This window comes from Pan troglodytes, chromosome 20, assembly GCF_028858775.2.
Source record: "Pan troglodytes isolate AG18354 chromosome 20, NHGRI_mPanTro3-v2.0_pri, whole genome shotgun sequence".
Classification (NCBI taxonomy): Eukaryota; Metazoa; Chordata; class Mammalia; order Primates; family Hominidae; genus Pan; species Pan troglodytes.
This window is the reverse complement of record NC_072418.2, coordinates 19,660,994-19,685,962: the sequence shown is the minus strand read 5'-3', so window position 1 is coordinate 19,685,962 and position 24,969 is coordinate 19,660,994. Positions and strand designations below refer to the sequence as shown.

The 24,969-nt window shown below is 51.5% G+C and overlaps 1 protein-coding gene across 4 annotated transcripts in view; it reads left to right on the top strand.

The window, feature by feature from the left end:
* The first annotated feature begins 969 nt into the window (after positions 1-969).
* Positions 970-24,969, top strand: part of CPAMD8 (C3 and PZP like alpha-2-macroglobulin domain containing 8) — a 134,417-nt gene continuing 110,417 nt past the window's right edge. For 3 of the 4 annotated variants that reach the window (XM_054673111.2, XM_063800593.1, XM_063800592.1), the window contains exons 1-2: positions 18,701-19,465; positions 23,232-23,345. In XM_054673111.2, the coding sequence (XP_054529086.1) occupies positions 19,279-19,465; positions 23,232-23,345 (301 nt within the window). In that variant the 5' untranslated portion in view covers positions 18,701-19,278. Of the gene's footprint in view, positions 1,361-5,726; positions 5,879-7,554; positions 7,578-16,189; positions 16,356-16,430; positions 16,484-18,636; positions 18,655-18,700; positions 19,466-23,231; positions 23,346-24,969 lie in introns of those variants that run through there. The other variant, XM_016935418.4, reaches the window with a different exon arrangement.

Below are 24,969 nucleotides of genomic sequence, written 5' to 3'. Positions count from 1 at the left end.
TATAAAAATTAGCTGGGTGTGGGCTTGCACCTGTAGTCCCAGCTACTCTCCAGGAGTCTGAAGCTGCAGTGAGCTGTGACTGCACCACTAAATTCCTGCCTGGGCAACAGAGCAAAACTCTGGTCTGAAAACATAAAAATAAAACGTAAAATAAACAGGGAGCCCCAAGGATTCCGGGCAGGAGGGGGTGTGGTCAGCACTGGAATTTTAGAAGAAGGGCAGCTGGTAGCTGGGGGAAGGGGGTTCCACACTGGAAGGAGGGGGTCCAGGACTTGGACATGGTATAGGATGTGCCACCTGCCAGTGGGACCTAGGACAGCAGGACCATCACTGAGGTGGCCACACGGGGAGGGGCAGGAGGGGACACCCTGCTCTTGGAGAGAAAGGGGGTGCCCATCCACCCCTGCTGTATGAAGGGGAAAGGGGGACTCTGAGGCCCAGAGAGAGAGGGGACGGGCCCAAGGGATTTGTGGACAGTGGGGGTGGGGGAGAGGGGAGCAGAGAGCACAGATAGGGGCCTGGGGCAGATGTGGGTCTGGAAGGTTCGACCCCTGGCTAGACTGTTTCCCCAAAGGGTCCTCTGCTCCTTGGGCTGTACGCACTGCACTGGGCACTAGATACAGGCCAGGGCTTGGGGCACGGCGGCCCCTGTGGGATCGGGGTTGCAGGCGTCGTCCAGACCCAGGGGCCCCTGGTGAGGGGCGGGCCCGGGGAGGGGGCCATAAGGGGCTGGCTGGGGAGGGAGGGAGGGAGAGCCAGGGAAGGGACAGGTTCCGAGTGGACGCTGGGTGGAGAGGAGAGGGAGAGTGGGGGCGGTGGGGGGTCGGGTCCGAGGCGGGGCTGGTGGGGAGGGGGGCATCCGGGGGCGAATCCGGGTAGGGGGTGAGGAGGCGGGTTCGGAAGGAATCGGGCAGGGCCCGGGTGGGTCCGGGGAGTAAGTGAGGGGACGATCCCCGGAAGGGATCGGGGCGGGTCGGGGTCCGGAGATGGGCGGAGCAGGCGTCCCGGGAGGGTGCGCCCAGGAGCGGGGCGAGCGGGGCGAGCGGGGCGGTCCCGGAGACGAGGCGGGTCCGGGGAGGGGGCTGGCCCGGGGCTGCCCCAGCTTGGCCGGGCGCGGAGCGGGGCGCATGGCGCCGGGCGCACTGCGCGGGGGCTGCGAACAAAGGGCCCCCGGCGGCGGCGCGAGGACGGCCGCGCTCGGACCCTGGCCCTGGCCCAGCCCTGGCCCGGCCCCCTCCCCAGGCGCGGCGCCCCCCAGGAGCCGAAAAATGAGCGGCGCCCTGCTCTGGCCGTTGCTCCCGCTCCTGCTCCTGCTGCTGTCGGCGCGGGACGGCGTGCGCGCCGCGCAGCCTCAGGCCCCGTGAGTATCCTCCGGCGACAGAGGAGGTCGGTCGCCTTCTGGGGTGGGGGTCGCGGGTACTGGCTCAGAGGGTTGCAGCGACCTGCCCAAGGCCACACAGCCTCCGCGCTGGGCTGGACCTGGCCTCTTCTTCCCGAATCGTCTTGAGGGGGCGCCCTAAAGTTTCCGAAGTGGCTCTGTGGAGGTACAGGGACTCCCAAAAGCTAAAGGTGCTGAGGTCAGCTCCCCCCGCCCCACCTCGCCCCCTTCGTGTGACCCGGGCTGTCATCATGGGTGGCGATTTCCAGTAGTCCAAGGCATGAAGGTAAGAGGAGCGTCTTGGCTGAAAAGTGGGAGGAGAGTGCGAAGGGGCACTTTCCCGTGGGTGGGCGTGGTGAGGGAGGAGGAAGTGCTTGTTTTGCTTCTACATTTTTCTAGAGGTTTGCTTGCAGGCTTCTGGTGGGTTGACAGCGGGGAGAAGGTGAATTAACTAGCTGCTGGGGAGTACTCCTAAGTTGGCTTCACAGAGAATATTTCTAAACCTGGCAAGTTCGGGTGAGCTCTGCAGGGCTGCGGGTTCAGGGGGGCTGCCCTGGTCTGCACAAGACCAGCCTTTTAGTCCAGCTGGGCGTTTAGGAGGCGGCTTGTTCAAGCAGCCCTTGTTTAGGAGTTTCCAGAAAACTGGTAAGCAGTGAGACTAGGTGGGTGTCGTTATTTGCAGTGAGTACTTGGTCCTTGCTGGTCACAGTTTTAAAAGCAAGACAGTCTACTGCGCTCTGAGCATCCAGACTTCCCTCTCCTAGGCTTCGTGAAATCGGAACCCTACAAATTTTCATCCTGATGCTTCTTTCAAAGCTGGCATCCCTTAGAATAGTGGTTCTCAGCCCTGGGGGGGATTTTTGTCTCCCTGAGGTCACTGGGAAATGTCTGGAGGTATTTTTGGTTGTCACAAATAGGGAGAGGCATTTGGTGTTGGCATTAAGTGGGCGCAGGCCAGGAATGCTGGTAAACAGCTTTCGATGTGCAGGTCAGCTTCCACTGCAAGGAATGACGCGGCCCCACATGACAGACCTTGGCTCCAATGAGAGACCCTGCCTTATACAGAGGTTTTTGTTTGTTTGTTTGTTGTTTTGGGGGTTTGTTTTTGTTTTTGTTTTGAGGTGGAGTTTTACTCTTGTTGCCCAGGCTGGAGTGCAATGGAACGATCTTGGCTTACTGCAACCTCCGCCTCCCAGGTTCAAATGACTCTCCTGCCTCAGCCTCCTGAGTAGCTGGGATTACAGGCGTGTGCCACCACACCCGGCTAATTTTTTGTATTTTTAATAGAGATGGGGTTTCTCCATGTTAGCCAGGCTGTTCTGGAACTCCTGACCTCAGGTGATCCACCCACCTCCGCCTCCCAAAGTGCTGGGATTACAGGCGTGAGTCACCGTGCCTGGCCCGTTAGAGAGTTTTAAACAGTTCCCCAGGGCGTTTTCCTCTGACTAAAGTCACCCTGTGATCTCACCATCTGTTAAGTGACATGGAATCCCTGTGCTGAGAGACACACTGGGGAAGAGATGTCCCCAAATGACCGACCTGGAATTCCAGATTAGCTGGCCTCTAAGCCAGGGGCATGGTTCACCCAGCCCAAAGGATCTCGTCTTAGGAATAGCTCTGGATGCCCACTTCTGTCACCTGAGAGATTTTTGTGTGAGGAATCTCTGATCCCAGAAAGCAGCACAGTTTGCAGTTGTAAGAGCAATTCTGTCTACACTGACCCAGACATCCCTTTCCCCAGTCTGGGACCTTCTGAGACCAGCAGGATGAGAAGCCAGTGTTGGCCCAGATGCTAGGGGTGGGTCAGGTGTGACAGTGAATGGCTGGCAAGCATCCCAACAGCTGGAAACAGCTGCAACTTCTGAATGGCAGAGAAACTTAATTTGGTGATGTCAGTTTCTCTGGGCAGTTGGATGAAGACTTGAACCCGTATTGTCAGGAGTTTCAAAGGTGACCAAGCAAAATGAACACGTATTCCTTACTCTCTCTTCTACACTCACCACATACTATATGTGAGGCCCGTCTAAACTCTAGGGATCAGCTGGGAGCCAGACAGAAAGAGTATGCCCCTTTTAAAGGTTGCCACATTCCAGTGCTGGAGCTGGACAGGACACCTGGACAGGGTAATTGCATGTCCTGGTCAGTGCTGGAGTTATGTAATACACAGCACATACCTAGGGTCTTGCAAACTCCAGTTGGTCCTAGAGTTGGACAGCACATGTGTGATCCCAGGGGACTGAACTCTGGTAATTATTCAAGGCAGATGTAGCACACTGTGATCACAGGGTCAGTGCACACTGTGGCCAGGGCTGCAGTAAACAACCCAAGCCCATTGTTCGTGTGCATGAAACAACACAAACCCACTGCGTCTTTTGAGATGCAAAATTGGTAATGATGTTTTCATGAAGTTTGGTTTATCAGTGAGTTATTTTATGGATCTTATTTTTGGTATCTTACTCAAGAAATCTTTGCCTAATCTAAGCACGCAATGACTTTCTCGTTTTCTTCTAGTGTTTCTACAAGTTTTACTTCTTCAATTTAGATCTGTTACTAAGATTAACTTTGAGTTAATCTAATTGCATGGTGTGAGGTAATGTTCTCAATTCATCTTTTTGCATGTGGATGTTGGGTTGTTTACAGACACTATTGAGGCCAGGTTCAGTGGGCCTGTAATCCCAGCACTTTGGGAGGCCAAGGTGGGCGGATCACTTGAGGTCAGGAGGTCAAGACCAGCCTGGCCAACATGGTGGAACCCAGTCTCTACCAAAAATACAAAAATTAGCTGGGTGTGGTGGTGCACGCCTGTAGTCCCAGCTACTCTGGAGGCTGAGGCAGAAGAATCCCTTGAACCTGGGAGGTGGAGGGTACAGTGAGCTGAGATCACACCACTGCACTCCAGCCTGGGCAACAGAGCAAGACTCAGTCTCAATTAAAAATAAATAAATAAATAAAAATAAAAAAAGAAAATATTGAAATGAAAATGTCTCCTAATCTCATTGCATGGTCCAGTTTCCCCCTTTACCCTCTTTTCTTCTGATTTCCATCATTCTACATGGTTGCAATTGTGGTGCCTTTGCTATAATGCTCTTGGTGATTGTGGGGACACTGTAAGCATTTCATGAGGTTACAGGGCCTTTGTAATTTTCCATGGAAGGCTGCAGATACTGGGAGACAGGAGCTCAGGTGGGGAGGACCTGGGCCCTCAGGTCAGGTCCCCTAAGGACACCTCAGTGCCCTCTTCTGCCTGGCTGTGTGATCTGGTGCATGTTCCTATTCTTCTGAAGCATCAACTTCCCATCGGGAAACTGGGGGTAATGCCTCCCTTCCAGAGGTGACTTCATAGTCAATCAGAAGATTTTAGGAAAGAGAGGCCTGCTTTGATTCCATTGTTTTCAGAGCTCTTTTTGTTTGAGGCCCTATGGTGTGTTTTCAGGGTTTGTTCTTAAAATGAATGTTGCAAAGAAGCCCTTTGCTTCTTTTTATCAGGTTTTGGAGTCTGGCTGCCTGAGTTAGAATCCTGGTCTGTCACTGTTGCAGCTGGTGACTTGACTTCTCTGGGGTTTCCTTTCTGACTTTCTAAATGGGGCTGATGTCAGCACTTCTCATGGTGGTGGGGGAGGGGGTGCACTGTGAGGATGAAGTGGGATCCTGCCGGTTACCTGGCTTGTGGAGGAAAGTATTTCAGATAGTGGGCATGACATGTGCAAAGGTCCTGGGCCAGAAGGGCTGGGCGTGGTGGATCACACCTCTAATCCCAGAACTTTGGGAGGCTGAGGAGGGTGGATCATTTGAGGTCAGGAGTTTGAGATCATCCTGGCCAACATGGCAAAACCCTGCCTCTACTAAAAAGACAAAAATTAGCCGGCCGTGGTGGCAGGCACCTATAATCCCAGCGACTTGGGAGGCTGAGGCACGAGAATCCCTTGAACCCAGGAGGTGGAGGTTGTAGTGAGCTGAGATCATGCCACTGCACTCTAGCCTGGGGGACAGAGCAACACTCTGTCTCCAGGAAAAAAAAAAAAAAAAAAAAAAAAGGTCCTGGGGCAGAAGGAAGTAGCTGAGTCAACAGGCTGGAGGCCGGAATAGAGAGAGTAAGAGGGGTTGTGCGATGCTGAAAAATCCTGTGAGGCCAGATTCTTACCCAGCATGGGGACTTCACAGGTGAATAAGCCAATCCATGGACTCAAGAACTGATGGGGGGGCACAGACTCCTAGAGCATCAGTGCCAGCCAGGTGTGGTCAGCAAAAGGCAGGAGTCTGCTGCGGGGAGAGCCCTGACCTAGCTGTGGTGGCAGCGAGACCAGGGGGCTGGGGGTGAGAACTTCACCTCGGATCTCCTTTCCTGCAGGGGTTACTTGATTGCAGCTCCCTCTGTTTTTCGTGCGGGCGTGGAGGAAGTCATCAGCGTGACCATCTTTAACTCTCCAAGGGAAGTCACAGTCCAGGCTCAGCTGGTGGCCCAGGGTGAGCCAGTGGTGCAGAGCCAGGGAGCCATCCTGGGTAGGTCCCTTGGGTGTGCCAGACCAGGACTTCCCCTTCTTTTGCAAAGTGGAGCCACTTGCTGGCCTTCAGGGCTGGGGCAGTGTGGGTGTTGCTTTGCTTCCCTTCTGCCCTAAATCCCTAGGGGCATGAGAGGGAGGGAGGGAGGACAGATTGCATTCTCCTCATTCTACAGATGGAGAGAGTAAAGCCCAGGATTGGCAGCTCAGCTCATGGGTCCTCAGCAGCCCTGGTTCTGTGGGTGCAGATCTGGGCAGAGCAGGGGCACCCACCTGTGTCAGCTTTGACCAGAGGTGGGACAGGGGACCTGAAGGAGATCACGTGACCCACCTCCAACCTTTTGTTGGGTTTCCAGCACACCTGAACCATTAGACTCAGACCTGGGCTCACAGGCCTGTTACTAAGTGCAGCTCAGACCCTCAGCCAGTCTCTCCCCCTCACTCCTTGGTCAAATGCAGACAGCAACAGCCTCAGCCTCCTGGTCAAGATAGTGAATGCAGATCCCTGGCTCAGAAAGCTGTAATCTCCCAGGGGAGGTAGACTCATTCCTCATGCCGAGAATGATGTAGCCACAGGAGACACAGACAAGGCCAGGGGCTCCAAGGCCAGTGAAGCAGCACTTGTCTCTTAGGGAGGTGTGGCCAGAGAAGGTGGAAATGCAGAAGCTTCTAGAACCTTCTAGAAGCCCTTCTAGTCCTAGAAGAACCAGGCACTCCTGACTTGGGTGGCTAGCCAACTCAAACCCAACCCAGTTGGCTTCTGCAACAGTTTGTGGTCTCTCATACCTAGAAAGAAAGTCCACTGGTATTGCTGGCTAGCTTCTCCCCCTACCTCTTGATGCAACCAGGTCTCTCCTTAAGATCAGGGGAAGCACCAGTTTCCCAAGATGGCTGGATGAAGTCCCAGGATTCCCTCTGATTGGCCTATCTTGGTTCATGTGCTCAACCCTGAGCCAATCACTATGACCAGAGGGGAAGGCCTGTGCTGATTGGTTCATTTTGGGTCATGTGCTCAGCCCTGAACCAATCACTGTGACCAGGGGGAAGGCCTATGCAGATTGGCTCAGAGTCCCAGGAAGGTGGATGGAGAGCTTAGGAGCCACGTGGGTTGTGTGCTGGGCAGATAGCTTGTCCAAGGAAATTGAGGATCTGTTAGCAGGAAATGGGATAATGGTTGCTGGGAGGCAAAAATAATAGATACCTAATTGAGTCCTGGAGGCCAGAAACCTAGTACAGTAGCACAAATGATTTAGTGTGGGTAGCAGAGAGAGGCGATGGGAGAACAGTCAGGTCCACTGGGGACCTCAGTCCCCTCTTCTTTCTCTCCACCTTTCTCCTTGTTCCTCTCCCCTGGTGTTTTCCCATTACTCCCCTCACAGCTTATTTTGGACAGGAGCCAGGGGTGAAGTAAATCAAGTACTTAGGCAGGCCAGCTTTCCCCTGAATAGCTCAGCTTTGTCCATTCCCTCTGGCCTTCAGCTTGTGCCAGCTTGGAGGAAACCTCTGGCTTCTGCCAGTCCCAGCCTGGCCCAGGCCAGGCCAGCATGACCCAGGGTGTGTTTGTCCACATGAAACCCCTTTGGGTTAAGAAAGTTGGTGGTTTGTGAGGCTGCAGCTCAGGGAGGCAGGGCAACACAGCTCTTGATTTAACTTTTTTCATTTTATTTTCATTTTTAGATAAAGGGACAATCAAACTCAAGGTAAGCCGTTGATTTTTAAAATCATAAACCTGACCTTGGAAATAAAGAATTGAATTGGGCCAGCCGTGGTGGCTCACACATGTAATCCCAGCACTTTGGAAGGCCGAGGTGGGTGGATCACCTGAGGTCAGGAGTTCGAGATCAGCCTGGGCAACACGGTGAAACCGCGTCTCTACTAAAAATACAAAATTAGCCAGGTGTGGTGGCACATGCCTGTAATCCCAGCTACTCGGGAGGCTGAGGCAGGAGAATCGCTTGAACCTGGGAGGCAGAGGATGCTGTGAGCCAAGATTGCACCATTGCACTCCAGGCTGGGCAACAAGAGTAAATCTCCGTCTCACCAAAAAAAAAAAAAAAAAAAGAAAAGAAAAGAAAAGAAAAAAAAAAGAATTGAATTGGGATGGAATAAGAGAAATTGCATGTGTTGTGAGAAAAATCATTTTTAAAAAAGAGATGTAAAAAATGAATAATGAGGCTGGGTGCCATGCTCACACCTGTAATCCCAGCACTTTGCAAGGCTGAGGTGGGTTGATCTCTGGAGCCCAGGAATTCAAGGCCAGCCTGGAAAACATGGTAAAATCCTGTCTCTACAAAAAAAAAAATACAAAAATTATCCATTAGCTAGGCATGGTGGTTCACGCCTGTTCTCACAACCACTTGGGAGGCTGAGGTAGGAGGATCGCTTGAGACTGGGAGGTTGAGGCTTCAGTGAACTATGATCGCACCACTGCACTCCAGCCTGGGCAACAGAGTGAGACCCTATTTAAAAAAAAAAGAGAGAATAATGAAATTTAGAAAAGGAGAAATCCACCGATAATCCAGTTTTCATACTTTTCACTTTTTCATGTTTTCCACACATTCTTCTTCATGCACATACATTTTCTTTTCATAGTTTCAGTTAAAGGACACACACCATTGGCCGGGCGCAGTGGCTCATGCCTATAATCCTAGCACTCTGGGAGGCTGAGGCGGGTGGATCACCTGAGGTCAGGAGTTCAAGACCAGCCTGGTCAACATGGCAAAACCCCATCTCTACTAAAAATACAAAAGTTAACTGGGCATGGTGGCGCACACCTGTAATCCCAGCTACTCGGGGGCTGAGGCAGGAGAATTGCCTCAACCCAGGGGACGGAGGTTGCAGTGAGCCAAGATCACACCACTTCACTCCAGCCTGGGCAACAGAGTGAAACTCTGTCTCAAAAAACAAAACAAAACAAAGCAAAAGAAAACAAAGCAAAAGAAAACAAAACACCGTGGTGTTTCCTAGTCCCTCTTATCACACTGTTGTAAACAACTTCCATATTTCCAAGTCTCTGTAATTGGAATTTACATTTTATTGTAAACAGCATCCTATTGCACCCCTCTTAAATATCAATTTGCTAAGCCCCCAGCTAGATTTTTTCTAGATTGTTTCAGTGGTTTTTTTTTTCTTTTTTTTTTTTTTTTTGAGATGAAGTCTCACTCTGTCTCCCAGGCTGGAGTGCAATGCTACAATCTCAGCTCACTGCAACCTCTGACCCCGGTTTCAAGTGATTCTCGTGCCTCAGCCTCCCAAGTAGCTGGGACCTCAGGCACGCACCATCAAGACTGGCTAATTTTGTGTGTGTGTGTGTGTGTGTATTTTTAGTAGAGATGGGGTTTTACCATGTTGGCCAGAATGGTCTGAAACTCCTGACCTCAAGTGATCCACCCACCTTGGCCTCCCAAAGTGCTGAGATTACAGGCATGAGCCACCCTGCCTGGGCTGTTTTCAGTGTTTTGATACTGTAATCCTTAAGTCGCCAGAATGTTTGTATGTAAAGCCATATTGGCATTCTGGATGCCTTCTTTAGGCTAAACAGCCAAATTGAAGAACTACCAGCAGGACCCAAGCCTCTCACTGGGTCTTGCTGTGTCCTGGAATACACAGCAGTACCTGTTCATGGAACCACCTGCAGTACATTAGGGATCAAATTTCTCCACTGCTTCTCAGACATTGAATATTGTTATTTTTAAATTATTATATGTACCAAACTATGTAAATAATTTTATGACATGGGTTTTCAAACTGGAGTCCTTGGGTTTCAGATATTATGTAAGCCCTGGAATTGCGGCATTTGGGGGGTTAGCTATTCCTTAACTTTTACCACATGCTCAAAGGAGTCTACAAATGAATGGGCTAAATTGAGAATTATTTAAAATTATAATGCGCCCATCTCTATTGATCAGAATGGAGGCTGAGGTAGTTCCTTTTTTATGAGGTATACCACTAGTGCCTAATTGCTGCAGGGCAGTGGTCTTCCTGCCTTACTTTTTTTTTTTTTTTTTTTTTTTTGAGCAGTCTTGCTTTTTCTCCCAGGCTGGAGTGCAGTGATGCAATCTTGGCTCATTGCAACCTCTGCTTCCTGGGTTCAAGTGATTCTCCTGCCTCAGCCTCCCCAGTAGCTGGGATTACAGGTGTGCACCACCATGCCCAGCTAATTTTTAATAGAGATGGGGTTTCATCATGTTGGCCAGGCTGGTCTCAAACTCCTGACCTCAGATGATCTGCCCACCTCAGCCCTCCCAAAGTGTTGGGATTACAGGCGTGAGCTACAGCACCTGGCCCTCCGTTACGTTTGATGATAGAACCCTTTCTCTAAGGCAGCAGTTCTCACTCAAGGGGGCTTTTGCCCTACAGGGCACATTTCGTAAAGTTTGGAGACATTTTTGGTTGTCACAGCTGGGTTGGGGCTGGGTGGTGCCAGGTGCTACTGGCATCTGGTGGGTGGAGGCCACAGCTGCAACTCAACATCTTACAATGCGCAGGATCCCTTACAGCAAAGAAGGATGTGGCCCCAGAAGTCCACATTCAGGAAACCCTGAACCAAAACCCTAGAGCAGCAGTCCCCAACCTTTTTGGCACCAGGGACCAGTTTCATGGAAGACAGTTTTTTCCACGGACCAGGGAGCAGAAGAAATGGTTTCAGGATGATTCAAGGGCATTCCATTTATTGCGTGCTATATTTCTGTTGTTATTACACTGTAATATATAACGAAATAATGATATAACTCACATAACTGAAGAAACAGTGCAAGCCCTGAGCTTGTTTTCCTTCAACTAGATGGTCCCATCTGGGGGTGATGTGAGACAGTAACAGATCATCAGGCATTAGATTGTCATAAAGAGCATGCAATCTAGACCCCTCCCATGCACAGTTCACAGTAGGGTTCACACTCCTATGAGAATCTAATGCCACCAGTGATCTGATGGGAGGCGGAGCTTAGGCAGTAATGTGAGCGATGGGGAGCGGCTGTAAATACAGATGAAGGCTCATTTGCTCACCCACTGCTCACCTCCTGCTGTGTAGCCCCATTCCTAACAGGCCACTGACTGGTACCAGTCTGTGGCCCAGGGGTTGAGGGTCCCTGCCCTAGGGCTTCAATGCCTACAGAAGCATAAGGAAAAAAGAGAAAAAAAAAAAAAAAAGACCCTAGAACTCCCTTTCCTGGCTTCCTGTGATTGGATTTCTTTCCCTCCCTCCCTCCCTCCCTCCTCCCTTCCTTCCTCTCTCTCTCTCCTGCCTTTCCTTTGTGTGATTAGATTTTTCTCTCTCTTTCTCTCTTTTTGGAGACAGAGTCTCACTCTGTCGCCCAGGCTGGAGTGCAGTGGCACGATCTCAGCTCACTGCAACCTCTGCCTCCTGGGTTCAAATGATTTTCCTGCCTCAGCCTCCTGAGTAGCTGGGACTACAGACGCCCCCACCATGCCCAGCTAATTTTTGCATTTTCAGTAGAGATGGGGTTTCACCATGTTGGCTACTGTGGTCTCAAACTCCTGACCTCAAGTGATGCACCTGCCTCAGCCTCCCAAAGTGCTGGCATTACAGGTGTGAGCCACTGCACCCAGCCTAGATCTGCTTTCTTATGAGTCAGGAAGCCATTTCCCTGGAGCAGGTGTTAAGATGATGTGCAGTCCCTGGCCACCACACGTTAGAAGACACTCTTCACAGCACAGATGCTGGGAATTTGTAAGAGAGACTAACAAAGGGTTGTATAATTCTGGGAGAGGGGCCAAGGGCCCTTAAGACTAGACTTGAGATTCCCAAGAAAGATGCTTAAGATCCTTAGCATTTGGCCAGGCACAGTGACTCGTGCCTGTAATCCTAGCTACTTGGGAGGCTGAAACTGGAGGATCGCTTGAGGCCAGGAGTTGGAGACCAGCCTGGGCAACATAGTTGAGAGCCTGTCCCCTGTCTCTACAAACTGAAAATAAAAAATTAGCCGGGCATGGTGGCCTGCACCTGTAGTCCCAGCCACTCAGTAGGCCAAGGTAGGAGGATTGCTTGAGTCCAGGAGATCGAGGTTGCAGTGAGACGTGATCACACCACAGCACTCTAGTCTGGGCAACAGAGCAAGACCCTGTCTTTAAACACGGAAAGAAGGCTGGAGGTCCTTCTTGCCTTCTCTCCCTGTGGGAAGCATCCTCTTCCCTGGGAAGGTGTGAAGCTCTAGGGGCTGCCGTTTGGGGTCGGCCCCCTTTATGTGCTCAGCATAGTCTCTTGTCCCCCAGCCTCCCTGTCCCTCCAGCATACGGTCCTCAGCACCTCCAGTATCTCCCTCCTGCCCATCCTTGCCCTGCTCTTGGGTGGCCGGGACCTTTCCTCCCTCTTCAGCCTCTGGCCAATGTTGAGATATTTCCAGAAACAGGGCCAGGTGAGGATTTTGGGATTGGAGTAGTGGGTGAGGTTTATTGCTTTGGTTGGTCTTGACAGGGAAACTGCAGTCAGAAGAGACCTCACAGGTCCAGAAGGCTGGTCCTGCGGGTGGCAGGTAGGAGAGGTCCCTCTGAGGCTGTTCAGAGCAGACAGGAGGTGGGTGGCTGGAGAGAGGGCTGGGACGGACCCTGTGTGGCTACAGAGAGCGGGGGTCCTAGTGCACCCTGACCTCACCCACACAATGGTCATGACAGTGCAGAACTGTGATGATCAGTCAGAGAATCTGGTAGATTGTTCCCCGTGATGGTCACCAGGGTCCATCCACCCCTTGAGGGACCACATGAGTAGATGCTGACGTAGGGGTCCTCAGAAGAGGAACACCCCACAGTTGGATGGTTTTATTTTTAAATTTTTTTTATTTTTTATTTTTTGAGATGGAGTCTCACTCTGTCACCTAGGCTGGAGTGCAGCTGTACCATCTCAGCTCACTGCAACCTCTGCCTTCTGGGTTCAAGCGATTCTGCTGCCTCAGCCTCCTGAGTTGCTGGGACTATAGGCGCCTGCCATCACACCTGGCTAATTTTTGTATTTTCAGTAGAGACGGGGCTTCGCCATGTTGGCCAGGCTGGTCCTGAACTCCTGACCTCAGGTGATCTGCCCACCTCAGCCTCCCAAAGTGCTGGGATGACAGGCGTGAGCCACTGTGCCCAGCCATTTGGGTGGTTTTAGGAACAGGTGGGTGCACATAGCTCCCCAGGTGATCTGCTTGGAGGTAATGTCCACCTGCTGGGTGCCCAGGGATGGCTGAGAGGGTAACTATCATCAAATACCGGTCACATAGAGGGAAGTAATATGGTTTGGCTGTGTCCCCATCTAAATCTCATCTTGAACTGTAGCTCCCATAATTTCCACACGTTGTGGGAGGGACCCAGAGGGAGATAATTGAATCATGGGGTGGTTTCCCCCATACTGTTCTCATGGTAATGAATAAGTCTCACAAGAGCTGATGATTTTATAAGGGGAAACCCCTTTTTGCTTGGCTCTCATTCTCTCTTGCCTGCCACCATGTAAGACGTGGCTTTCACCTTTCGCCGTGATTGTGAGACCTCCCCAGCCACGTGAAACTGTGAGTCCATTAAACCTCTTTTTCTTTATAAATTACCCAGTCTCGGGTATGTCTTTATCACCAGTGTGAAAACAGACTAATACAGGAGACATTACTTTTGTTTGTTTTAAGCATGAAAGGAGCTTTTATAGTGCATGACTCACATGCCAGGGCGTTCTGCCCATCTGCTTAAAAAAAAATAAGAGGACGGCCAGGTGCCATGGCTCACACCTGTAATCCCAGCACTTTGGGAGGCTGAGTCGGGAGGATCACATGAGCCCAGGGGTTTGAGCCCAGCCTGGGCAACATAGTGAGACCCCATCTCTACCAAAAAATAAAATAAAATAAATTAGCTGGGCATGGTGGTGCATGCCTGCAGTCCTGGCTTCTCAGTAGGCTGAGGCAGGAGGATCACGTGAGTCCAGGAGTTCGAGGCTGTAGTGAGCTCTGATCGCACCATTGGACTCCAGTCTGGCGACAGAGCAAGATATTGTCTCTAAAAACAAAAGAAAGAAAGAGAAAGAAAGAAAGAAAGAAAGAGAGAGAGAAAGAAGGGAGGGATGGAGGGAGGGAGGGAAGGAATGTGTAGTGTAGGAAGGATGGAAGGAAGGAAGAAAGAAAGGAAGGGAGGGAGAGAGGGAGGGAGAGAGGGAGGGAGGGAATGTGTAGTGAAGGAAGGAAGGAAGGAAGGAATTGTGTAGTGTAGGCTCCATCCTGAAGACTGAAGTGGTTTTTTTTTTTTTCTCCCATCTGTGTGGCAAAAACACAAACCAAACCAACAAAAAAGCCATCTAACCATTCTAAAACATATAATTCCGTGGCATTGACTACATTGACAGGGTTGTGCAATGCCCCCCCCCCCATCTAGTTCCAGAACATTTTTATCCCCGCAAAAGAAGACCCTGTCCCCATCAGTAGTCACTCCCCACTCCCTTCTCCCAGCCCCTAGCAACCACCTATCTGATTCCTGTCTCTGTGGATTGCCTTTTCTGGACAATTCAGATCAATGGAGTCATGCACTGTATATGTGTTGTGATTTTTATTTTATTTTATTTTATTTTATTTTTTGAGGCAGAGTCTCGCTCTGTCATCCAGGCTGGAGTTCAGTGGTGTGATCTCAGCTCACCGCAACCTCTGCCTCCCAGATTCAAGTGATTGGTGTGCCTCAGCCTCCAGAGTAGCTGGAACTACAGGCGCCCGCCACACGCCTGGCTAATTTTTTTTGTATTTTTTGTAGAGACAGGGTTTCACCATGTTGGCTGGGCTGGTCTTGAACTTCTGGCTTCAGGCCATCCGCCCACCTCGGCCTCCCGAAGTGCTGGGATTACAGGTGTGAGCCATCGCGCCTGACTTGTGCTGTGACTTTATTTGTATTATTTGTTTATTTATTTTTTTTGGAGACAGAGTTTCACTCTTGTCGCCCAGGCTGGAGTGCAATGTTGTGATCTGGGCTCAATGCAACCTCTGCCTCCTGGGTTCAAGCGATTCTCCTGCCTCAGCCTCCCAAATAGATGGGATTATAGGCACATGTCACCAGGCCTGGATAATTTTTTGTATTTTTAGTAGTGATGGGGTTTCACTATGTTGGTCAGGCTGGTCTCGAACTCCTGACCTCAGGTGATCCGCCCACCCCAACCTCCCCAAAGTGCTGGGATTACAGGTGTGAGCCATTGCACTCGGCCTGTGCTGCGATTTTAGAGTGAGGCAAACACAGACACATATACATGATAGATATATCTGGACATGTACATATGTATATCAAGGGATCCAGGTCTCCTTCCACCGCTCACAGGCTGTGAATTCACTTGGCAAGAGGGGAGACAATTCTTGTAACTCTCCAGTGATGATGAGAGAAAACAGCTTTGCAACTCTGTTGAGTCAGAAGAGAAGGCTCCATAACTAGACCAGTGTTTCTCAGCCTCAGCATGGCTGAAAGCTGGGGCAGGCTTGGCACAGTGGCTCACGTCTGTAATCTGAGGCTGAGGTGGGAGGATCGCTTGAGCCCAGGAGTTTGAGACCAGCCTGGGCAATAGACTGAGACCTTGTTTCTACCAAAAATAAACAAAATAAGCCTGGCTTGTGGTGCATGCCTGTAGTCCCAGCTCTTTGGGAGGCTGAGATGGGAGGATTGCTTGCGCCCAGGAGGCCAAGGCTGCAGTGAGCCATAATTGCACCACTGCACTCCAGCCTGGGCAACAGAGATAAACCCTGTCTGAAAAAAAAAGAAAAAAGAAAGAAAGAAAGAAAAAAGATATGGCCGGGTGCAGTGGCTCACGCCTATAATCCCAGTACTTTGGGAGGCTGAGGCAGATGGATTGCTTGGGCCCAGGAGTTCAAGACCAGCCTGGCCAACATGGTGAAACCCCGTTTCTACTAAAAACACAAAAATTAGGCGGGCATGGTGACACACACCTGTAATCCCATCTACTCAGGAGGCTGAGGTGGGAGAATCACTTGAGCTGGGAGACAGAGGTTGCAATGAGCTGAGATGGTGCCACTACACTCCAGCCTGGGCGACAGAGTGAGACCTTGTCTCAAAAAAAAAAAAAAAAAAAAGAAAGATATTTGGGGCAGTTTGCCAAGGGCGGGAGTGTCCTGTGCTCTGTAAGATGTTGAGCAGCTTCTCTATTCCCCTCTCAAGTGACAGTAGCAATCCCCACCCCCAAAGCTATGACACCCCAAAACATCTCCAGAAACTGCCAAGTGTCCCCCTGGGGCACAGTCACTCCTGGGGTGAGTTCCCCCTGTTCTAGGCCTCCAAACTCCTTTCCCAGTATCTTGGCCCATTCCAGGGTGAATTCTTGTCCCAAAGCTCTTTCCTCTGCCTGCAGGTGCCCACGGGCCTCCGGGGCCAGGCGCTTCTGAAAGTGTGGGGCCGCGGCTGGCAGGCGGAGGAGGGGCCCCTCTTTCACAACCAGACCTCGGTGACCGTGGACGGCCGGGGCGCTTCTGTATTCATACAGACGGACAAGCCTGTGTACAGACCCCAGCACCGAGGTGAGTGGCCAGCATGGACGCAGGGAGGGCCGGCCATGGTCTGGAGGTGTCACACGCCTCTCTTCTTTCTTCTAGTGCTCATAAGCATCTTCACCGTCTCTCCAAATCTGAGGCCTGTCAACGAGAAGGTGAGATCAGCTTCTAAAACCGCGGGCCCGGAGTGCACCCACTTGGGACTACCTGGCCAGGGCCACCATCGGAAATGGGTCTTTCTCTCCAGAACTTCTCTTTTCTATTTTCTTTCATGGTTGTTTCATGTCCCCCGGAGAACCCCAGGGAGTTCTTTGTGACAGAGGAAGGCTGGTGGGCGTGCCTGGCCCACTGCCCCTCAACAAGGAATGCCTTTGAGGGCTTTAGATAGCCCTGGACTGTTGCTTAATTTTTTTTTTTTTCCCCAAGACCGAGTCTCTCGCTCTATTGCCCATGCTGGAGTGCAGTGGCGCTATCTCGGCTCACTACAACCTCTGCTTCCTGGGTTCAAGTGATTCTCTTGCCTTAGCCTCTCGAGTAGCCGGGATTATAGGTGCCCACCACCACACCCGGCTGATTTTTTTTTCTGTTTTTTTTTTGAGATGGAGTCTTGCTCTGTCTCCCAAGCTGGAGTGCAGTGGTGCGATCTTGGCTCACTGCAACCTCTGCCTCCCGGGTTCAAGCGATTCTCCTGCCTTAGCCTCCTGAGTAGCTGGAATTACAGGTGTGTGCCACCATGCCCGGCTGATTTTTGTATTTTTAGTAGAGATGGGGTTTCACCATGTTGGCCAGGCTGGTTTCAAACTCCTGACCTCAGGTGATACACCCGCCTCAGCCTCCTAAAGTGCTAGGATTACAGGTGTGAGCCACCGCACCTGGCCATATTTATGTGCTTTCTGTCTAGCGCTCTCTCTCTGTCTGTATATGTATATATACTTACAAAATTATTTTAATGATAAATAATTTGAGAATAACTTACAGATACTGTGCCTCTCTGGCCCTGAACACTTGGCCTGTATCCTTTAAGAGCAAGGACATTCTCTTATACAACTCAAGGAGGATCATCACGTTTAAAAATTTTGAGGCTGGGCACAGTGTCTCACATCTGTAATCCCAGCACTTCGGGAGGCTGAGGCAGGAAGATCGCTGTGGCCAGGAGTCCGAGACCATTCTGGGCAACATAGTGAAACTGTCTTGACGAAAAATTAAAATAATAAAAATTAGTCGAGCATGGTGGCATGCGCCAGTAGTCCCAGCTACTTCGGAAGCTGAGTCAGGAGGATCTCTTGAGTCCAGGAGTTCGAGGCTGCAATGAGCTGTGATTGTGCCACTTGAACTCCAGCCCGGGCAGCAAAGCACAGCCCTGGCTCTACAAAAAACGAAAAACCAAAAAAAAAAAAAAAAAAAAAAGAAGAGGAAAATAATTTTGACATTGACACAATAATAATATCTAATATAAAATCCATGTTGTTCCAATAGTAACCTTTATAGCATGTTTCTTTGCTGGTCCAGGATCTGATCGTGGGTCATCTGTTGCATTTGATCATCATGTCTCTTGGTCTCCTTTAATTTGAATTAGTTCCTCACTGCCTTTCTGTGTCTTCCATGACATTGACATTTTTGGCAAGTCCAGGCAGTTGTTTTGCAGAACGCCCCTTGGTAGGATGGTCTCCTGGTTCCTTGTGACCAAGTTCAGTCTGTGAATCTCGGGCAGGATCCACAGAAGCAACACTGGATCCTCCCCGGTGCCTTGTATCGGGAGGCACCCAGCATGGGTTTGTCGTGTTGCTGGGGACATTAACAGGGTCCAGTGGTTCAAGTAGTGCCTGCCTGGTTTCCCCATTTCTTTTTTTTTTTTTTAAACGGAGTCTCACTGTGTCACCCAGGCGGAGTGCAGTGGCGCAATCTCCGCTCACTGCAAGCTCTGCCTCCCGGGTTCATGCCATTCTCCTGCCTCAGCCTCCCGAGTAGCTGGGACTACAGGTGCCCACCACCACGCCCGGCTAATTTTTTCTATTTTTTGTAGAGACGGGATTTCACGGTGTTAGCCAGGGTGGTCTCAATCTCCTGACCTCATGATCCACCCGCCTCAGCCTCCCAAACTGCTGGGATTACAGGCATGAGCCACCTGTAATGAGTCTTTCTAAAGACCCTACTTGGGGTTAGGATTCAATGGATGTAATTTAGGGGGACACTGTTTAACCCATAACAGCGACTGCCTGTCCCGGGGACCGAGGCCATGCATGAGCGTGTTGGAAGGGTTTGGGGTTTGCTGGAAGATTTGCTCACTGCATCTGTGTCTTTATTACAGCTGGAAGCCTACATCCTGGTGAGTGGCCTCTGTCCTTCCTCGGCTTGGACTTGGGGCCCGGGTAGCCCACCTTCTGCAAGATCCAGTCTGTCTTCGCTCACTGTCTGCCTTCTGGGTTGAGCCGCTGTGCCTTACAAGGCTGGAACCTGGCCTCTTCTATCCTGGTCCCTGGGTCCACCCTGGGATGGGCTGTGTGTGTGTCTGTCCGTTTCCTTTTTTTTTTTTTTTTTTTTGAGATGGAGTCTCGCTCTATCACCCAGGCTGGATTGCAGTGGTGCTGATCTTGGCTTACTGCAACCTCTGCCTCCCGGGTTCAAGCGATTCTCCTTCCTCAGCCTCCCGAGTAGCTGAGACTACAGGCGTATGGCGCCACACCCAGCTAATTTTTTTTTGTATCTTTTTTAGTGGAAATGGGGGTTTCACCATGTTGGCCAGGCTGGTCTCAAACTCCTGACCTCAGGTGATCCGCCCACCTTGGCCTCCCAAACTTCTGGGATTACAGGTGTGAGCCACCACACCCAGCCACATCCATTTCTAGGTTTGTACACGGCTCCCTAAATGAGGAGGTAGGCCCAGCCCGTCCCCTTCTGCTTTTCAAATCCTTCTCTATCCAGAGCTTTTGATTTTTTTGCCCCGGGGTTAATGATTAATCTTGGGACCTTCGCTGCATGGTTGACATGCCCAAGAGAGAGGACTGGGAAAATCCTTACATTGGGCACATGCTGGGCTAGCCTGAGTTCACTCCATGTCTCTGTCCCCCTCCACCACCAACAGGACCCCCGAGGCTCTCGGATGATAGAGTGGAGACACTTAAAGCCGTTCTGCTGCGGTAAGTTTCTTCCTCTGTGGCTTGGGGGCTGCAGACGTGATGAACCTTCCAGGAAAACAGAATATGCTCTGTCCGGGGCCCACCGCTAATGTACCCCCACTGCTGCTCCAGCTGGAGGGGACCAAGGAGGAGCGGAGGGCAGGTACCCACCTGGGAGGTGACAATGCCATGGGTTTGGATCTGGGAGCCTCAGCCCAGCCCACAGCGCCTTCCCTGTGGATTTGGACCCTCTGCCCACGTTTCTCTGTGCCCAGGACTCAGGCGGGGCTCCTGCTCAGAACTCAAGACCTTTGTGGAGTACTGGGGCACCTGCTCTCACCTTGTTTTTTATTTTTTGAGACGGAGTCTCTCTCTGTCACCCAGGCTGGAGTGCAGTGGCACAATCTCAGCTCACTGCAACCTCTGCCTCCCGGGTTCAAGAGCGTCTCCTGCCTCAGTCTACCGAGTAGCTGGGATTACAGGTGCATGGCACCACGCCTGGCTTATTTTTGTATTTTTAGTAGAGATGGGGTTTCACCATTTGGCCAGGCTGGTCTCCAACTCCTGACCTCTCAGGTGATCCACCCGCCTTGTCCTCCCAAAGTGTTGGGATTACAGGCGCGAGCCACCGCGCCCGGCCTGCTCCCAGCTTCTTCCTGCTATAGGTTGCAGGTTTTATCATCCCCATTGCATGAGATATTTCTTTTCCAGCTAGAAGTCAGAAAGGACTTTGCTTTTTTCTTTTCTTTTCCTATGACTAGGAAGACTGTGTAATTGACATACCCCACTTTGCTTTGCCTGTGAGGGGTGTGATGCCCCAGGAGAGGTCAGGGGATAGGTAGGGTGTGGGGAGTCTGGGGATGGCCATGCACACACCCAGGCTGTCCAGAAATGGGGTAACAGCAGAGCCACAGGCAGGATCACGGGGGTCTGTTGGTGACCCTTCCTCCTTCTGTCTCCTGTCTTGGGTCTCAGCCTCTTTTCTTCTTCTTCATCTTCCTTCTTTCTTGTTCTTTCTTCTTCTCCTTCTCTTCTTCTTATTCTTTCCTACTCCTCCTCCCCCTCTCCTGCTTCTTCTTCCTTCTTCTTCCTCCTTCTCCTTTTTCTTTTCTTCTTCTTCTTCTTTTTTTTAAATACAGTCTTGCTATTGTCACCCAGACTGGAGTGCAGTGGCACGATGTCGGCTCACTGCCACCTCCGCCTCCCGGGTTCAAGCCATTCTCCTGCCTCAGCTTCCCAAGTAGCTGGGATTACAGGCACCTGCCACCAGGCCTGGCTAATTTTTGTATTTTTAGTAGACACAGGGTTTCACCATGTTGACCAGGCTGGTCTTGAACTCCCAAACTCAGGTGATCCGCCCGCCTCGGCCTCGAAAAAGTGCTGGGATTACAGGCATGAGCCACTGTGCCTGGCCTCAGCCTCTTTTCTTCTGTTCCACCTTCCCTGTCTGCCTTCTTTACTCCCTCTTGTTCGCTTGATTGCTGTCTTTGTATCAGCAGCTATTTGTTGGGCACCACATAGATACTGCCATGGGGTGAGCTTTCAACCCAATGGGGGAAGCAAACATGAACTAAACAGCCTGGATAATGTCAGTTGTGATGAGTGCTAGGAAGGAGAAGTTCAAAACTCAGAGAGGGCAAATGGGGCTCTATCCCAGCCCGGGGTGGCAGAGGCAATCCTGGAAGGCTGCCTGAAGGAGGATCCTTTTCAGCAACAAAGAAGGAACGGGGGACAGCCAGGCAAAGCAAGGGGGCCAGGAAGCATCTCCCAGGCAGGGAGTCAACTTATGGGAAGGGCTGTGGATGTCTAGGGGAGTGAGGTTGGAGATGGGGGACAGGAGAGAGATGTCGAGTGCTGAGAGCAGGGGTGACACTGGCAAGAGCCAGGGAAGAGAATGGACTTGATCTTTTTTTAAAAAGTTTTTTTTTTTTTTTCTCAAGGGGCAGATTCTCTCTCATTCTGTCACCTAGGCTGGAGTGCAGTGGTGTGATCATAGCTCACTGCAGCCTCTACCTCTTGGGTTCAAGTGATCCTCCCACCTCAGCCTCTCAAGTAGGTGGGACCACAGGCGCGTGCCACCAAGCCCAGCTAGTTTTTTAAATTTTTGGTAGAGACAGGGTCTCAAGATGTTGCCTAGGCTGACTTGATCTTAAGAGCACAGAGTTGGGGAAGAGGTCAACCTCCTGTTTAAAAAAACCTTTTGAGGCCTGGCTTGGTGGCTCACACCTGTAATGCCAGCACTTTGGGAGGCTGAGGCGGGCAGATCACCTGAGGTCAGGAGTTCAAGACCAGCCTGGCCAACATGGGGAAACCCTGTCTCTACTAAAAATACAAAATTAGCCGGACATGGTGGCGGGCGCCTATAGTCCCAGCTACTCAGGAAGCTGAGGCACAAGAATCTCTTGAACCCGGGAGTGAAGGTTGCATGAGCTGAGATCATGCCACCGCACTCCAGCCTGGGCAAAAGAGCAAGACTCTGTCTCAAAAAAATAAAAAAAAAAACCCTTTGGGATGTGTGTAGACCCATGATTCTCAACCAGGGTGACTGTGCCCCTCTCTCAGGGAGCACTTGGCAAAGTTGGCCACAGACCCCTTACAAAACACGTGCTCAGGACACACATCCCCGAATGTCCTGTAACCATCAAAGGCCCAGTTTGCGTGAATATGAGGGGGAAAAAGCCGTTTTAGCCGTCACATCTTCCGACTCCAGTGTGATTGAGAGAAGCCATGGGCGCCGCTATGGGTTTTCGGTTCTGTCGTGAGACCTAGGGGAACCACTCTCCCTGTCCCTTCCCTGTATGGCCCTCCCCATATGATCATTGGGGACGAGTGGAGCGTGTCACACTCAGGAGTGGAAGATCCCCTGGCACTGCCTAGAGTCAATGTGCCCTTTCCAACTCCTCCATGGCTCCCAGTGAAAACAGAGCTGCGGACGGGGCTCAGAGGCACAGGAGCAAAGCAAATGACAGCTCCCATGTCAGCGGCTGATGGTGTTTCTGGGGGGATGTTTGGGGAGAGAGTGCTCTGTTCTAAAGTGTGTGCGTGCTCTAGTTCAGTTGGGGGGTGGTTCTCATGGAGGGGTGGGGGGTCGGACAGGAGATTCTGCCCCCAGGGGCATGGCAATGTCTGGGGACATTTTGGCTTGTCAGGACTTTTGTGGAGACAAGGGGTGCAACTGGCATCTGGTGAGTGGAGGCCAGGGATGATGCTCAGCACCCCTCAGTGCTCTGGGATTTCCACCAAGGGGTGACTTTGCCCCCTAGGGGCGATATTGGCAATGTCTGGGGGACTTTTTTAGGTCGTTATATTGTGGGGGGCATTGGTACTACTGGCATCTGTTGGGTGGAGGCCAGGGGTGCTGCTCAGCATCCTACAGCGCACAGGACACCTCCACCCCAGAGAGCCACGTGGCCCCAGGTGTCAGTAGTGCCCAGGCTGGAAATCACTCGGGTGGCGGGGGATGGAGTGAATGAGCCGGGCTGGCTCATTTCCCTTGTTTGTCCAGCTCACTGCCTGCCCCTGGCCCTGGCTGCAAGGCTGTCCCAGGAACCGCAGGTCCAGTCTCTTCCTGCATCCCTTCGAAGCCTGCCGGGGTGTCAAACCTGCTCCGCTGGCCTGATCCTATAGGGTGCTGCTCTGCACAGACCCCGCCAGCTTCTCTGTGGTCTCCAGTTCTCCTGGGGGGCTGCTCAGGGAAGGAGAAGGAGCAGGGTCCTGGCTCCCTCTTCCCGTACCTCACCGTGTCTGTGGCTCTCTGAAAAAGCCCTTGCCCTCTCTCTTCACACAGGCATCACCAACATGAGCTTCCCCTTGTCCGACCAGCCTGTGTTGGGAGAATGGTTCATTTTTGTTGAAATGCAAGGCCATGCGTACAACAAGTCTTTTGAAGTTCAGAAGTATGGTAAGTTGGAGAATCTCAGGGTCTTGGGATTTCAGATCTGGGAGAAACCTTTGAAACTGGTGAAGAAGGCCGGGTGCAGGGGCTCTCGCCTGTAATCCCAGCACTTTCGGAGGCCCAGGTGGGCGGATCACTTGAGGTCAGGAGTTTGAGACCAGCCTGGCCAACATGGCAAAACCTCGTGTCTACTAAAAATACAAAAATTAGCCGGGCGTGGTGGCGCGCACCTGTGGTCCCAGCTACTTGGGAGGCTGAGGCAGGAGTATCACTTGAACCGGGAGGCAGAGGTTGCAGTGAGCCAAGATCACACCACTGCACTCCAGCCTGGGCGACAGGGCGAGACTCTGTCTCAAAAAAAAAAAGAAAAAAAAAAGGAAACTGGTGAAGATGGCAGTGAAGAGCTGGAGGATGACATGAGTCCCCGTTTACTGAGGGCTCGTGATGGCTGGGTATAGTTTCAGGGGATGGTCCTACACTCTTGCTTTTTTTTTTTTTGAGGCAGGGTTTCACACCCATCACCCAGGCTGGAGTGCAGTGGTGCGATCTTGGCTCACTGAAGCCTTGACTTCCCAAGTTCAAGTGATCCTCCCTCCTCAGCCTCCTGAGTTGCTGGGACTACAAGTGTGAGCCACCACACCCAGTTAATTTTTGTATTAGTAGAGACAGGGTTTCGTCATGTTGCCCAGGCTGGTCTGGAACTCCTGGTCTCCAGCAATCCTTCCGCCTCAGCCTCCCAAAGTGGACTCTTGCCTTTTATAGAAAAAAGTATTGTAGGCTAGGCATGGTGGTGGCTCACACCTGTAATCCCAACACTTTGGGAAGCTGAGGCGGGAGGATCGCTTGAGGCCAGGAGTTTGAGACCAGCCTGGACAACATAGTCCCTGTCTGTATAAAACTTTAAAACAATTATCTGGACATGGTGGCACGTGCCTGTAGTCCCCGCTACTCGGGAAGCTGAGGCGGGAGGATTGCTTGAGCCCAGGAGATCAAGGCTGCAGTGAACTGTGATTGCACCACTATTCTCCAGTTTGGGTGACAAAGTGAGACCCTGTCTCAGAAAAGAAAAGGTGGCCAGGCACGGCAGCTAACATCTGTAATCCCAGCACTTTGGGAGGCTGAGGTGGGTAGATCACTAGAGGTCAGGAGTTCAAGACCAGGCTGGCCAACATGGTGAAACCCCATCTCTACTAAAAATACAAAAATTAGCCAGGCGTGGTGGCATGTGCCTGCAGTCCCAGCTACTTGGGAGGCTGAGGCAGGAGAATTGCTGGAAGCAGGAGGAGGAGGTTGCAGTGAGCCAAGATCGTGCCACTGCACACCAACCTGGGAAACACAGTGACAATCTGTCTCAAAAAAAAAAAAAAAGAAAAGAAAAGAAAAGAAAGAACGAAAAGATTCTTAGGCTCCTACAAGAGTTCTCTCAGGACCCGATTCTTTCTGGTTTACCGGCTGCTCCAGGGTGTCACCTCCGCCCCTGGTGACAAGATGGCTTGATACTCCCAGGGCTGAGTCCAGAAGCAAATGGAGAAATCAGCTCTCTGTTGCAGTCACCCTGGGGATGCCCCTTGTTGGCTCCCAGGGCCACCTCTATCCCATGCACAGACACAGGGGCTGGGAGGAGCCTCCT